Raw genomic sequence first — 13,236 nt, forward strand, 5'->3', positions numbered from 1 at the left:
TCTGTCAGATTAGGCCATACTGTACATTGGGCTAGGGACACTATTGATTACATTAATATGATGTAGGGTCTTACATTTTACAGTTCTTCACATCCCTACATAGGACTGGTCACCTCAGACTACATAATGGGTTGCCAGTGAGTTAAAGTCTCATCCACCTTTACATTCTGTAACTTAAGAACACATTTCTGAACTTTATATGGGGATGACCACTCCAGATTAATCAGTGACATTCAAATGAGCTTTGTGTACAGCTTCCATTGTTCGGTTCTGCAAATCCTCACTAAACTGTACATAAGGCTGGTAACCCCAAATTACATCATTGCTTCTTAGAGTTATTCGATCTGTCTTGTCTGCTATAAACATGATGGTCATCTGTTTGTGCATCTTTGTCAGCTTTTGATGAAACTTATTTTAAACCTCTATGAGCTCTTATTTGCATAAATGTCACTTGAGTTAGCACATGCATGTATAATTGTCACTAAAGTTGGTACATGTATTGTTGTCAGTAGAGTTGGCAAATAGATGTATAATTGGCACTAGAGTTGGAAGATATATGTATTGTAACATAAACAGTGTTAAAAAAATGTGAAAATTTTGTGTTCTAATTTTACATGCACATCTCTGAAACTGTTTAATGCAGTTTTGAAGTTTCATGTGAGCAAAACTAGTTAACCACCAATTTCTGCTGAGTTATTACCTCATTTGCTAAGACATGGCATTTCATTCAGAAGCAACTCTCAAATAAGTCATATTTTTGTTTTTACAAGTGGGGAAAAAATATGTTTATATGCATGCTTCTACACATTACACATGCCAAACATAGTTTTCACATACAAAAAAGTGTAAGAAAACCAGTTTGTCCAAAGAATAGCTAAGACATAGCGACCATTTATTCTGGCCGCCATGTATAGCCTATCTTGTGCTGAAAAATGGCGTTAAACCCTACAACAACAGCAAGATTAATCCATAAACTTTATCCAAGTTGGCCTTAATATCATTTGGAGAGTACCCTGAGAACATTTGGATTTTACAGTATGCACTTTGCTCTGTAGAAGTATTGTATTTCTTCTCTGACATTTTTATTGTCACTGTTATTTACCTATGATACATCACATGTTTATATCTGCAGATAGAATTTATTTTGTGTAACTGTCAGTGTTCAATTTAAGGACAAGTTTACAGAAAGAAAAAAGTTACTTTTCAAATAACCCTCATGTATGAATTGCATATCTTGTGCATATGTTGCATGTTTGGATCACGTATGAAATCTGTGGCGACTTTAACTGTGTAACCATTAGGAATTTAATAGCCCACATACTTTTGCCCTAACCACCATCATTCATCCTGAAATGAAATAAAATAAAGGAAGGTTCTTTTTCTCTTACTCGTTCTTTTAAGTCCTTGTTCTTGTTTGTTATTTTAGTGCTACATTTTCCTGGATGACCCCCAGTCAGTATCGGATATCCTAGAAAAGCTAATCACAGGAGAGAAGGTGAGAGATTTTAATTTCTTTTTATTTCTTTGACCATTCCAATGGTCATTTAAATATTTACATTTTCGCAAATACAATTTGAATCCACGATCCCCCACCTCCTCCATCAGTTATCACAGGTTTGGTACAAAGTACATCAATCTTCATGGCACTGAAGTCATTTCTTAGTTCTACACACATGTTTAGTCAGATGATAGTTGGATTCTCAAAAAAGCGATGATCGCTGCAGTAGCCTGGTTGTTAGAGTGTCTGCTTTGGATGCAGTAGGTCGCTGGTTCAAACCATGGCTGAGTCATACCAAAGACTTATAAAAATGGTACTAACAGCTGCCTTGCTAGGCATTCAGCATTAAGAGGTTAGTGTTAGGACTGGTCGGCCTGGTTTCAGGATAATGTGACTGGGTGGGACATGATGCTACATGTCTGTGGCATGATGACCCAGTGCTACACATCACTGTTAACTGCTCACTGCAGACATCTTAGCAATATGACTGATTTTTTAAAAAAAACTATGTTTGTAAAAAGAATCCAAATGACACACATTCTTAATAAGGTGTTATATATAGGGTTTCCCTGATAACGTGCAAACGGGGGAAAAAGTTGGAAATAAGAATAGGTTTGTTCCTGTTTGGGAAATGCTCTGGGTTTTTTGAGAGTGAAAAATGTCCAAGTTGGAGGGAAACTTGAGAATTATCAGCCACCATTTTAGATTGATCAGTTGCCTGAAATATTTCTAAAATAATAATTTAACTTATCACAAGTTTGATCTGTTGACTTAAATTGTCAGAATTTTTAGAAGTTCCAGAATTCAGTTAATGTACAGCATATACTCATTTATGAATCAGTTTGAATTGACCCTTCTACTCTGTTTAGGGTTGCAGAAAACTAATTTCTCTTTGACTCTCCTGTAGTCAAAGTATAATTTGCAAATCAAAACCATCTGTAAGGTTTGGCCTCGTATCAGTGAGTTAGAGTTGCACTTCTTAATAATAAACAAGCCAAACTGGATCGATAGATTACACAGACAGAATAGAATAGAATATATCAAATTAGATAGAGACAAAACCCATGTAAAAAATAAATCCAGTTATTGATTGGAATATGATGCTTTATGGTGAGAGTTGTGGATGTTATATGACGGAAAATGTTGTTGTAGTTGTTGTTGTAGGGTTTAACGCCATTTTTCAGCACAAGATAGGCTATACATGGTGGCCAGTATAATTGGTGGAGGAAGAACCCTGGAAAACCCAGGGAAGAACCACTGACCCACGAGAAGCTACTGGCAGGCTTTCTCACGTACCAACGTTAGCCAAGGTTGAGACTCGAACTCACGCAGACAGAGGTGAGATGGCAGTGATCCGTAACGGCGAGCGCTTTAGACCACTTGGCCACTCGGGGCCCCGGAAAATGTTAGAGCAGATGGATCTTTCAAGCATCACAAAACATGTCCAATCAGAAAGCGGGACAATTCAACACCACTTTACAAACTTTAAAAAAAAAAATATGATAGTAAATTAATACAGAACTCTGAGAACCTGGCCATGATCATTGCTTCCACTTCACGATCATTTAGTGAAAGTTTCATATGTAGAATAGTTGAAGTGAGTGCTGTATATAAATAATTTTTCGGTATATTTTGTGTGTGTATTCTGGTTCTATTCCTTATGGATTATTGCTCTTTGTGACAAGAAATTTGGCCAGCTGCATGACCAGGTTATCTTTTTCATTTGTGCTGTTATTCTGGCATGTAATATATAGATTACACTTCTTGCATTCAAATTATTCTTTTTTTGTCACTTATAATAGCAATAATTATGCTTATATCGGGTGGGGGGGAGACATGTATGATGCAGGTGTGACTTTGACCTCAGATATATGTCACACTATTGGCTATCAAAGATTTCTACATTGCAACTTAGCTGGCTGTACAGCCTGTGATGTTTTCTTTGCCAGGTGTATTGTTTTAAAGTCAGTATTAATTGCCGTCTTAAAGTTTTTATCACCTTTAGCAACTCTGACCATTGCTAGCACTAACAGGGACATGGATTGTTACTAAAGAAATGCTGTATATGTATTTGTACAATTTTCTTTCATGAAAAAGCATGCCTAGGAGGTGCAGGGAGTTGAGGTTTGTGGGACATTAGACAAAAAATGTCAGGAAAAATGCAGTCCTACACTTGATGTGCAACACTGTCTTGTGATGTCCTGTTGGTATCAAATAGGTGCCATTCTGACCTACAGCATGGTTGTCACAGTGGCCGTCTTTAAAATCTCTTTGCAAATTCTAAACAGATGATTGTAGTGATATGGAATTTTCACTAAAAGGCTTCTTGTTGGTCCGATATATATATATGACATATCTTGAAAAACTTATAGCCAGTTCTCTTGAAAGACTTCTTGTGATGAGGAGTTAAGAAGGTATCAGTCAGACTTCTGATGAGGCCAATATAGTATCCATGTTGAAAATCTTGAAACAGATGTCCACATGGGTTTTTTCACTAAAAGACATCATATGATGGTCCAGAAAGAAAATAGTACTGATCAGACTTCCAACGTGATGTCCATGGTTCAAGCTCAAAGCTGCAATAAAGTAGTTTATATTGCATTTTGTTAACATTTTAACTCAGACATGCAAGCATATTTTGTTGTTATAGAATTTTAGAATATTGGAGTTTTTTCAAGAATACTCAAGATTGTTTTAATACTTTGCAGTTAAAAAGAATAAATGGATACAAGAAACAAACCATTTATGATTCCTAGGAAGTCTATCTGGCCATTAGTGAATTGGTCAAACTCTTCAAGCAACTCTTAATTAGAAACTACTGTGAATCGTACATGCTTGAATAGGTTCTTTGCACAGTTTATAAAGCAAAGTTTGATTGCAAACAGTACTGCTATTTTCTCCTCTCTTGTGTTGCAGAACTCTGTGTTGATGGCCTACCAGATCGCATTTGACTTGTATGAAAGTGCCACTCAGCAGTTCTTATTACGAGTCCGCTCTGCACTGAAAGCTACTGCCCCTGTCCCCATCTCAATGGAAAAGAAAGAAAAAACAACAACACAAGAAACCAAAGACGATGCAAAGAAGGAAGCAGAGAATAGTGGGAGGTATTGCATTAAAAAATAAGGCAAAAAGAAAACCCATTGACAGTGAAGTCTATCTATACATGGCCATTATTACAGTGAAAGTTTAGCTCGCTCACTTGTTGGATAGATTTGTTTGCAAGCTGTAGAAAAACATACTCCTGGCCAGTATCACCGTGAAAGTTTGTTTCATTATCATTGATTCCTTTGCAAGCTACGTTTTACACTGAAAAGGTCTTTTGCTTATGTCGTAAAATAGTAAGGATATCCCTTTTAATAACTGCCTGTTTTAATGTAAGAAATGTGTTCTAGCGTAAAAGTAAGCAAACAACAGTTTGGAGTAAGAACGGAATAAAAACAACAGAATTTTGAAATAAAGTTTAAGGAATTTTGGGATATATATGCATACAATAATGATAGATAGAATTATTGTGTTTATACCTTGCCAGAACTAGATTGCTGTAGTTTTTAAAGGTAATGTTGGGTTATGGTAACACTGATACAAACATTCAGACCTCAGGGAAAAGAATCTTCTAGCAGGCAAAAGAATAATTAGGTATTATATAGAATTTTTATATCAGAAAAATAAATAAGGAAATTACCTCATAACTTTTGCAAGCAGATATATTTGTCTTGTCAGATTTAACAAAAAGCTGACAATAATTTAAATATAATTCTTAAAACAATTTTCTGTCTTGCATGCCTTTTGCACGTGGCAAAACATGCATCACTTTCCTGGTAATGGCAACTTGGCTATATTATAACAAAGTTCTCAGGTAAGACTTCGTGTTCCCGACAACTCTTCTCAGCAGATGATTGTTTGGGTGTTAGCAAGTAGATACCCTATCTAAAGTTTTATTTTGTCTGAAAGTTTTTTGGGTTAGATAGGATATATTATAACACAGTTCACAGGTAAGAGAGTATGTTCCAGAGAACCCATGTTTGGTTCCTAGTGTTTTTAAAAATATCCAATTTTCCTTCTGCTCTCTTTTCTTTCCAGTTCCTCTATGGATACAGATGAATCTACAGGTAGTACATCAGAGACAGCCAAGGAAAACAGGAAGGAACTGGTGGGTAGTGTTTTTGTTGTTTGTTCAGCATGCATAGTCGAAAAGCAAAAAAATTGAATAAAAGTCACTATTCTCCAATAGCACTCAACAACACCTGCATTATGGTTTTGGGTGTTAAAAAATCTTTTTAGTTTTTACACAACATGTAGGTCTATGTGTTCTTCCTAGGCTATCTGGCTATTGGGCAGATGATATCATTGTATGGTATGATGTGCTTGTTTTGGTCCATCACCCGTTATTCGTTGTCCATCCATCAATACAGCTGGTTTTAATTTTTCACTTTTTTGTTTTGCAAAATTGGGTGGAAGCATTCTGATGTTTAAACTGGTTCTGAACATCGTGGCGACATTGGCCTCATTGCCAATGTTCTTGTAAACATATCTATCTTATCATTGATTTACCTATAATGAGGTGTTCACTTTCTGATCCTACCTATGCAGATTAGCACGAAAGGTTCATGCGCAGCAACCTTAAACACATTTCACTAGCTGTTGTCAGTCAATCAGTGTGAAACTTTGACTTCATACCTGAACTAAATTCCTTTAATTGCCGCTATTTAAAACTGCTGGAGGGATAGGTTTATATCAATTCCAATCATTACAGTTTACTGTTTATACATACTACATGCAAAGGGCATAGATTGAAATTTTTAATTAAAAAAATTGTTAAGATTACTGAAATTTGTGTTGTTTCAAAATACGACTGTCAGGGGGTTTGGGTGTACAAAATTGTCTTTTTAGTAAAGCTTCCATTTGATTAAAATCATATCTCAATTTCACATAGGACAGTGGTAATCTTATTTAGGTTACACCGTGTTATTGCATGCATGTAAACATCTTGAAAGTTCATTAACTCTTTTCATCAGCGCAGTTAAAGTTTCCTCAGGCAAACAATTTTTTTTTGAGAAGCCCACTTCACTTTCAGTACAGGACGGTCCTGAAATAAAGTTAGAGGGACCCCGGGCTTTAAAACAGCCTGATAGCTTAACCGTATGTTATGGTCACATGTCGTGACCCTTGGCTTTGTTGCTTTTGTAATGAGAAGAATGGGTTATCTGGAACTCATTTGGAATACTCGATACTTTTGGAATATTTAAGCACTCTTAGGACTATTTTGGATTTCATTCACTATACTGTAAGTTATTTTTAATATTTCACTGTATTTTACGGAAATATATCATTTTGAATTTTACAAAACTTCGTTTTCATTCTTTTCTGTTACTTCTTTTAAGAGCATAGAGTCAAAACAATATGCACAACAAAATTAAAATATTGACAGCAATTCATAGTGGCAGTATTGACAGCAATTCATAGTGGCAGCAGCAGTGCCAAATTTGAGAGTAGATTCTAGTGGCAGCAGTGCCATTATTGACAATATTTTCTAGTAACAGCAGTGCCAATATTGATGGTACTTTACAGTGGCAACAGCAGTGCCAGTAGTGACATTACTCTGGTGGCAGCATTACCAATATTGACAGTATTTTCTAATGGCAGCATAACCAGTAGTGGCAATACTCTTTGGTGGCAGCATTACCAATATTGACAGTATTTTCTAATGGAAGCAGTACCAATATTGATATTACCTTGTAGTAACAACATTGCCAGTATTGACAATTCTTTCTAGTGGCAGCAGTGCAGATTTTGACTACTTTCTGGTGGCAGTAGTGCCAATATTGACTAGATTTTATTTGCAGCAGTGCCAGTATTGACTATTTTCTAGGCAACAGTACAAATATTGACTATTTTCTAGTGGCAGCAGTGCCAGTATTTACTACTATCTAGTGGCAGTGGTGCAGATAGTGATTGTACTCTTTAGTCGCAGCATTGCAAACATTGATAAGATTCTGTGTGATGAGTTTGAAAGATATATACATGGTTGGGGATGTGATTGACCAATCTGCAGGCAAAAATTATTCGTTGTTAACCTTTGGATACATTTATATTATTGTGGTTTATGTTGAAAGAATTATGGATATATGTTATAGTATTTTGGATGTATGCAATATTGTGGATCTATGTTATGAATTGTAAATGTATATTGCAGCATTGTTGATTTATGCTACAATATTGTGAATGTATGTGACAGTATCGTGGATGAATGTTGCAGCATATTACACATTGTGATTGTATGTTATAGTGCTGTTCTTTTCTATCATACAGACAGAAGAAGAGAAAATTTTGCAAGACAAGTTGACCAAGCTAGTGACCATCCTTGGAGGGGAGACAACTATTGATCTGCACCTACAGTTTCTTATCAGAAACAATAAAACTGACCTACTGATATTAAAAAACACTAAAGTGAGTATGGTAATATAACCCACAAGTTCTAACAGAGAGGTTGAGCCTTATGGAGGGCCAGGCCTGTTTCACTTACCATATAAAGATGTATTCCTCAAATGAGTAGTTTTGAATATCTTTATAATTTTGATGATTTCATTAAATAGTGATTGTACTTCTTTTTCAATATCTCAGACTCGGACAAAAATATTCATATTGTCCGAAGTAAACTAAGGACGATAATGTAAAATCTTAGTTTGAGAAAAATGTTGAGAATTTTAGTGACACTGGAGCTTTGCCTCAGTATTTCAGAGTTCTCATTATTGTACTTGAAATTAGAGGAAGAACTGTACAAGCTGTTTTTGCCCATTTTAAGCCTTACTGTAAAGTGCAGTAACATAGACCATGATCTACCATAGAATAATGCATCAACAGATTAGGGTTTATGTTGCTTGTGAAGCTGATTACTCTCAGTAAATGCATAGACCCAGATCAACTGGTGCATTATGTGACATCAGATCTGGGTGAATGCAATGTGCAATTGATTCTGACTTACAAGCAAGTATATTTGGTGATTTCTCATTTTGTATGATTGTAAATGTTATTCATGCAAAATAAACAAATTATTTAAAATATCTAAAAAGAATTGGGGGGGGGGTAGTGTTAAATCACTGACCAGTCAGATATCAGAATTGTAATTCAAGTCTTTGAGGATATCTTATAATCTTGTGGCCAGATGGGGTCTTTAACTGAGTATCCCAGTTGTAATTGCTTAGTGATTTACATTTACATTTTGTAGTTTTGAACAACGTAATAACAGGACATTTACTAAAAAAGACTTTATATATGAATATGTGCATTCATGGGAATATTAATAGTTCATTAAAGCAGTGTATATGTTAGTGTCCACTGTATAAAATAATTTATATTAATATATATATATAATCACACTTCCAAGTCCAAGACTTCATTGTGAAGGTCATAATGAAGTAAAACAAATTATTATTGGGTTTTTTTCCTTTCTTTTGGCTTTTGAAAAACAACAACATGCAATATGTTTTATTGACTCTTTTTGATTCATACTGCCACACTTCTTGGTATAAAAAATACAGGATGTAGGTGTCTGGTTGAAAGGTTATGGGCATGCAAGGTCAGATACATTATTTGTTTTTATTATTAAGGGATTACATAGCTAGATAAATCAGCAACATGGATGTCAAGACAAATCTATTTCCAAGTCACACGTGTTAACATGGATGTCAAGACAAATCTATTTCCAAGTCACACGTGTTAACATGGATGTCAAGACAAATCTATTTCCAAGTCACACGTGTTAACATGGATGTCAAGACAAATCTATTTCCAAGTCACACGTGTTAACATGGATGTCAAGACAAATCTATTTCCAAGTCACACGTGTTGCAGTTGTTAAAGAATTTTATTCATTTCTTGCTTCGTGGCATCTGGTTCAACCCAAGTTTGATAGTATTATAGTAAATATTTAATGTTGACATCACAGTGAAATTTAAAATATGAATGGAATACAGGCAACAAATACTCAAAAATTAAATTCACTTATTCATTTCAGCACTAACCACATATGATATTGAAGCATCAAAGCTGTGCTAAGGGAAATGTATTATTGTTTACTTTCTTGGTTTGCATTTTGTATCTTTTTGTATAAAAAAAAAATACTTGATGGTTTTGATAAAAATTTACAAATGTATGCATTTTTAATAATGTGAATTTATTTATTTTTATTTAAATAAATTTCAATAGTGTAGTACAGATGTATACTTTAATTTGTGGATTGGATCTTTTGCTGTTTCCATGGAAGGATTATTGCTGATTGTGTCTATAAATTTGATGTTTGTAGCAAAGCACAAAATCTATGAAAATTCTTACCTCTTGAAAATTGTAAAATAAAAAACCATGAAAATTAGTACCCCATGAAAATTTTTACCCCATGATAAATATTATCCCACAAAAATGGGAACCCCATGAAAATTAGTACCCAATGAAATATGGTACCCAATGAAAATTAGTATCCAAGGAAAAATAGTGAGTTCACATTTAATAGTACATAGCATGAGCGACATTGTTGATGGAGTTTTTGATGACTACTCACATCAAACAAAATCTCTTTGAAGGTGATTAGTATATCACTAACAAAATGAAATAATCTTCCCTTTTCTTTGCAGGATGCTGTAAGAAATTCTATTTGTCACTCAGCTACAGTGATAGCAAACTCTTTCATGCACTTCGGAACAACAAGTGATCAGTTTTTAAGGTAAACATTCCTCTTCTGCTTGATAAGATTTGACTTTGAATTTTCAGCAACACAAATATTTAGGTACATTTAAGGACAGATTTTGTTTTAATTTTCAGGTTTTATATTTATCAAAAGATTAATTTGTTAATAAGTTATCGTAGTGACTCCGTACAAGAATTTTAAGAGACCATACTTTGATGAGGACCACTGTAGAGAAACATGAAGACAAGTACTCAAACTCAGTTTTTCAAGTTCCAAATATTATATCTACAGAGATTCTTTTTGCTGTGTAATTACTGTGAATTTAGTTACTTTTGTTGTTATAAATGTTCAGCTCACCAGGCTGTAAAGCTAAGTGTGCTACTGGTTAGACCCTCTGTTCATCAATGTTTGCTAGTTATCATTTTGGAGACCATATTTCTGAATGATTTTGATAAAACATGGTATATACGTTCATATTATCAAGGTTGCTGACAGGTTTAAAAATGAACAGATTCATATGCAGTAATAAGGTGATCTAGCATCTGATTGGGTTTGTTAACTCTTATTTCTGATCCCATGTTGATCAGACTTGGAATATAAGTTACGTTATCAAGATCTTAGCTGAGTTTGAACTTGAGTAAAAGCCGTGCATATTTATGGGAATCTGATTGGCTGAATTTGCTAATGCTCTGGTGACCACATTTTTCATCCAAATTTGATCAAACTTGGCATGTAGGATTATATAATCATGATCTCACCTGACAAATGATGAATGAGATCAACACATTTATGAGATGATCATACATCTTATTTGCTGAGCTTGTTACCAGTATTAAAACCATCTTTCAGATCTATTTTGATCAAACATGGTACGTGGGCTTATATTATCAAAACATCGAGTTCGTGATAAAACTTTTTACCCTTTATGGATTACTTTGAAAAGTATGGCAGACCTGTTAAGTCAACATTCTTTCTTAAGCAAGTTAGCACTGTTTTTCTAGTAGACCTGTTAAGTGAACAATGTCTATGTTGCTGGCCACTTAAGACAGTGTTGATTATTTTATATGCCTGTTAAATCAGCATTGTTTTTCTTTACTGTTAAGTACATTTATTTCCTGTTCATTTCCAGGGATAATTTAGAATGGTTAGCAAGAGCAACAAATTGGGCCAAATTCACAGCTACTGCCAGTTTAGGGGTCATACATAAGGTCAGTATTGATTTTACCAATAAGTGATTGAAGTAAATGCCTATTATTTTGAAAACTATGTCCTGTCAAATTTTCAGGATGAAAAGGTAAAGCTTTTCCTTTGCAAGTTCTATCAAAAGAACCTCTGTGTATGATCTAAATTTAGTATCTCAGGTTTACACTTTCTTTATACAAGATAGCTATACACTCAGATATTAATCTAGCAATAAAACTTGGTCTCTAATTGAAGAAATATATCCTGCAATCTAGTTTCTGGAATGATGATCTCTGTCCACTCATTCTTCTATCTAACCACTCCGGTGGCCCAGTGGTTAGAGTGTCCGCCTCGTATGCAGGAGGTTGTGATTTCGAACCCCAGCAGAGTCATACCAAAGAGTGTACAAAAATCGTACATAAGCTGCCTCGCTAGGAGCTCAGCATTAAGAGGTTAGTGTTAGGACTGGTCGGCTTGGTGTCAGGATAATGTGACTGAGTGGTACATCATGCTACACGTCTGTGGCATGATACCCCAGTGCTAGACATCTCTATAAACTGCCACACTGCAGTCACCATAGCAGTATGACTGCAAAATTGTTAAACCTATGTTAAAAATCCAAATCAAACACATACACACAGTCATCTATCTGTCTGGCATCAACTTTGGGCTTGGGTATATGTCATTTTCTTAGACACTGTTTAGTTGTGTCATGTGTAATGCTACACATTTTTTAGTGAAAATTAGGTCATTGTAACCTGTTTCACAGTCTGTTGATTTTATTTAACCTCTGTAGTATTGCCTAACGAGTCACAGAACTTAGTATGCAATTGCTTCATGGGGAATACTACAACCATCTGTGAAAAGCAGGTTATCATTTCCTTTATTTCATAGTTAAGTGATTTGAATCTACCTCTGCATTTAGTTCAGTTTCTTTTATGTTAGGAGTGTATTTGATGCAGTTTCTCTGACATTATTGCAGAATAATGTAATTTTAGATAAGCATGCATCATGAGGTCCACACCCTTCAGTCAAAACTATGCCACTGTGATCTATATTTCTGACTAAAGTGATCTGCATTACTCTTTTAGCTCAGTTTCTCACATGTTCTTGCACACAGAGTCATATAACATGTTATGTAGTTGCTTTCACGAGAAATGTGTGTGTGATATGGATTATTAACGTAGCTTTAACAATTTTTCAGTTGTATTGCTACGATGTCTGCAGTGTGGCAGTTTATAATGATTTCTAGCACTGGGGTATCATGCTGCAAACATGTAGTATGATGTCCCACCCAGACACATTATCCTGACACCAGGCCGACAAGTCCCAATACTAACCTCTTAATGTTGAGTGCCTAGAGAGGCAGCTGTTAGTACCATTTTTTGATGTGGCTCGTCTGGGGTTTGAACCCATGACCTCCCACATATGAGGCAGAGTTGCAAGAAGTAACGTGCTCTTCTATCAGAACAGTCACTGTGACATGTTTCATGCTACAATGATGTACCTTAATAATTTTTGTTTAGCTTACTTTCTTGGATACAGTTACTGAAGAGTGATGAAACTTGATACATAGCATGTATTATATGAAGTACTACACCATTTAGACAAAACATGATACATAGCATGTATTATATGAAAGTACTACACCATTTAGGCAAAACATGATACATACCATGTTTTATATGAAGTACTACACCATTTAGACAAAACATGATACATAGCATGTATTATATGAAAGTACTACACCATTTAGACAAAACATGATACATAGCATGTGTTATATGAAAGTACTACACCATTTAGGCAAAACTTCATACATAGCATGTATTATATGAAAGTACTACACCATTTAGACAAAACTTGATACATAGCA

General features: G+C 34.9%; 1 protein-coding gene across 2 annotated transcripts in view; it reads left to right on the plus strand.

Moving 5' to 3' along the window:
* LOC149799360 (26S proteasome non-ATPase regulatory subunit 1-like) overlaps positions 1–13,236 on the plus strand; it is a 392,984-nt gene that overhangs the window by 11,838 nt on the left and 367,910 nt on the right. For both annotated transcript variants that reach the window (XM_089958686.1, XM_089958687.1), the window contains exons 9-14: positions 1,427–1,495; positions 4,415–4,602; positions 5,579–5,648; positions 7,808–7,945; positions 10,126–10,214; positions 11,308–11,386. In XM_089958686.1, coding sequence (XP_089814812.1) covers positions 1,427–1,495; positions 4,415–4,602; positions 5,579–5,648; positions 7,808–7,945; positions 10,126–10,214; positions 11,308–11,386 — 633 coding nt within the window. The remainder of the gene's footprint in view (positions 1–1,426; positions 1,496–4,414; positions 4,603–5,578; positions 5,649–7,807; positions 7,946–10,125; positions 10,215–11,307; positions 11,387–13,236) is intronic.

The sequence above is a fragment of the Sinohyriopsis cumingii genome, chromosome 5, assembly GCF_028554795.1.
Source record: "Sinohyriopsis cumingii isolate HCF-2022 chromosome 5, ASM2855479v2, whole genome shotgun sequence".
Taxonomy (NCBI): domain Eukaryota; kingdom Metazoa; phylum Mollusca; class Bivalvia; order Unionida; family Unionidae; genus Sinohyriopsis; species Sinohyriopsis cumingii.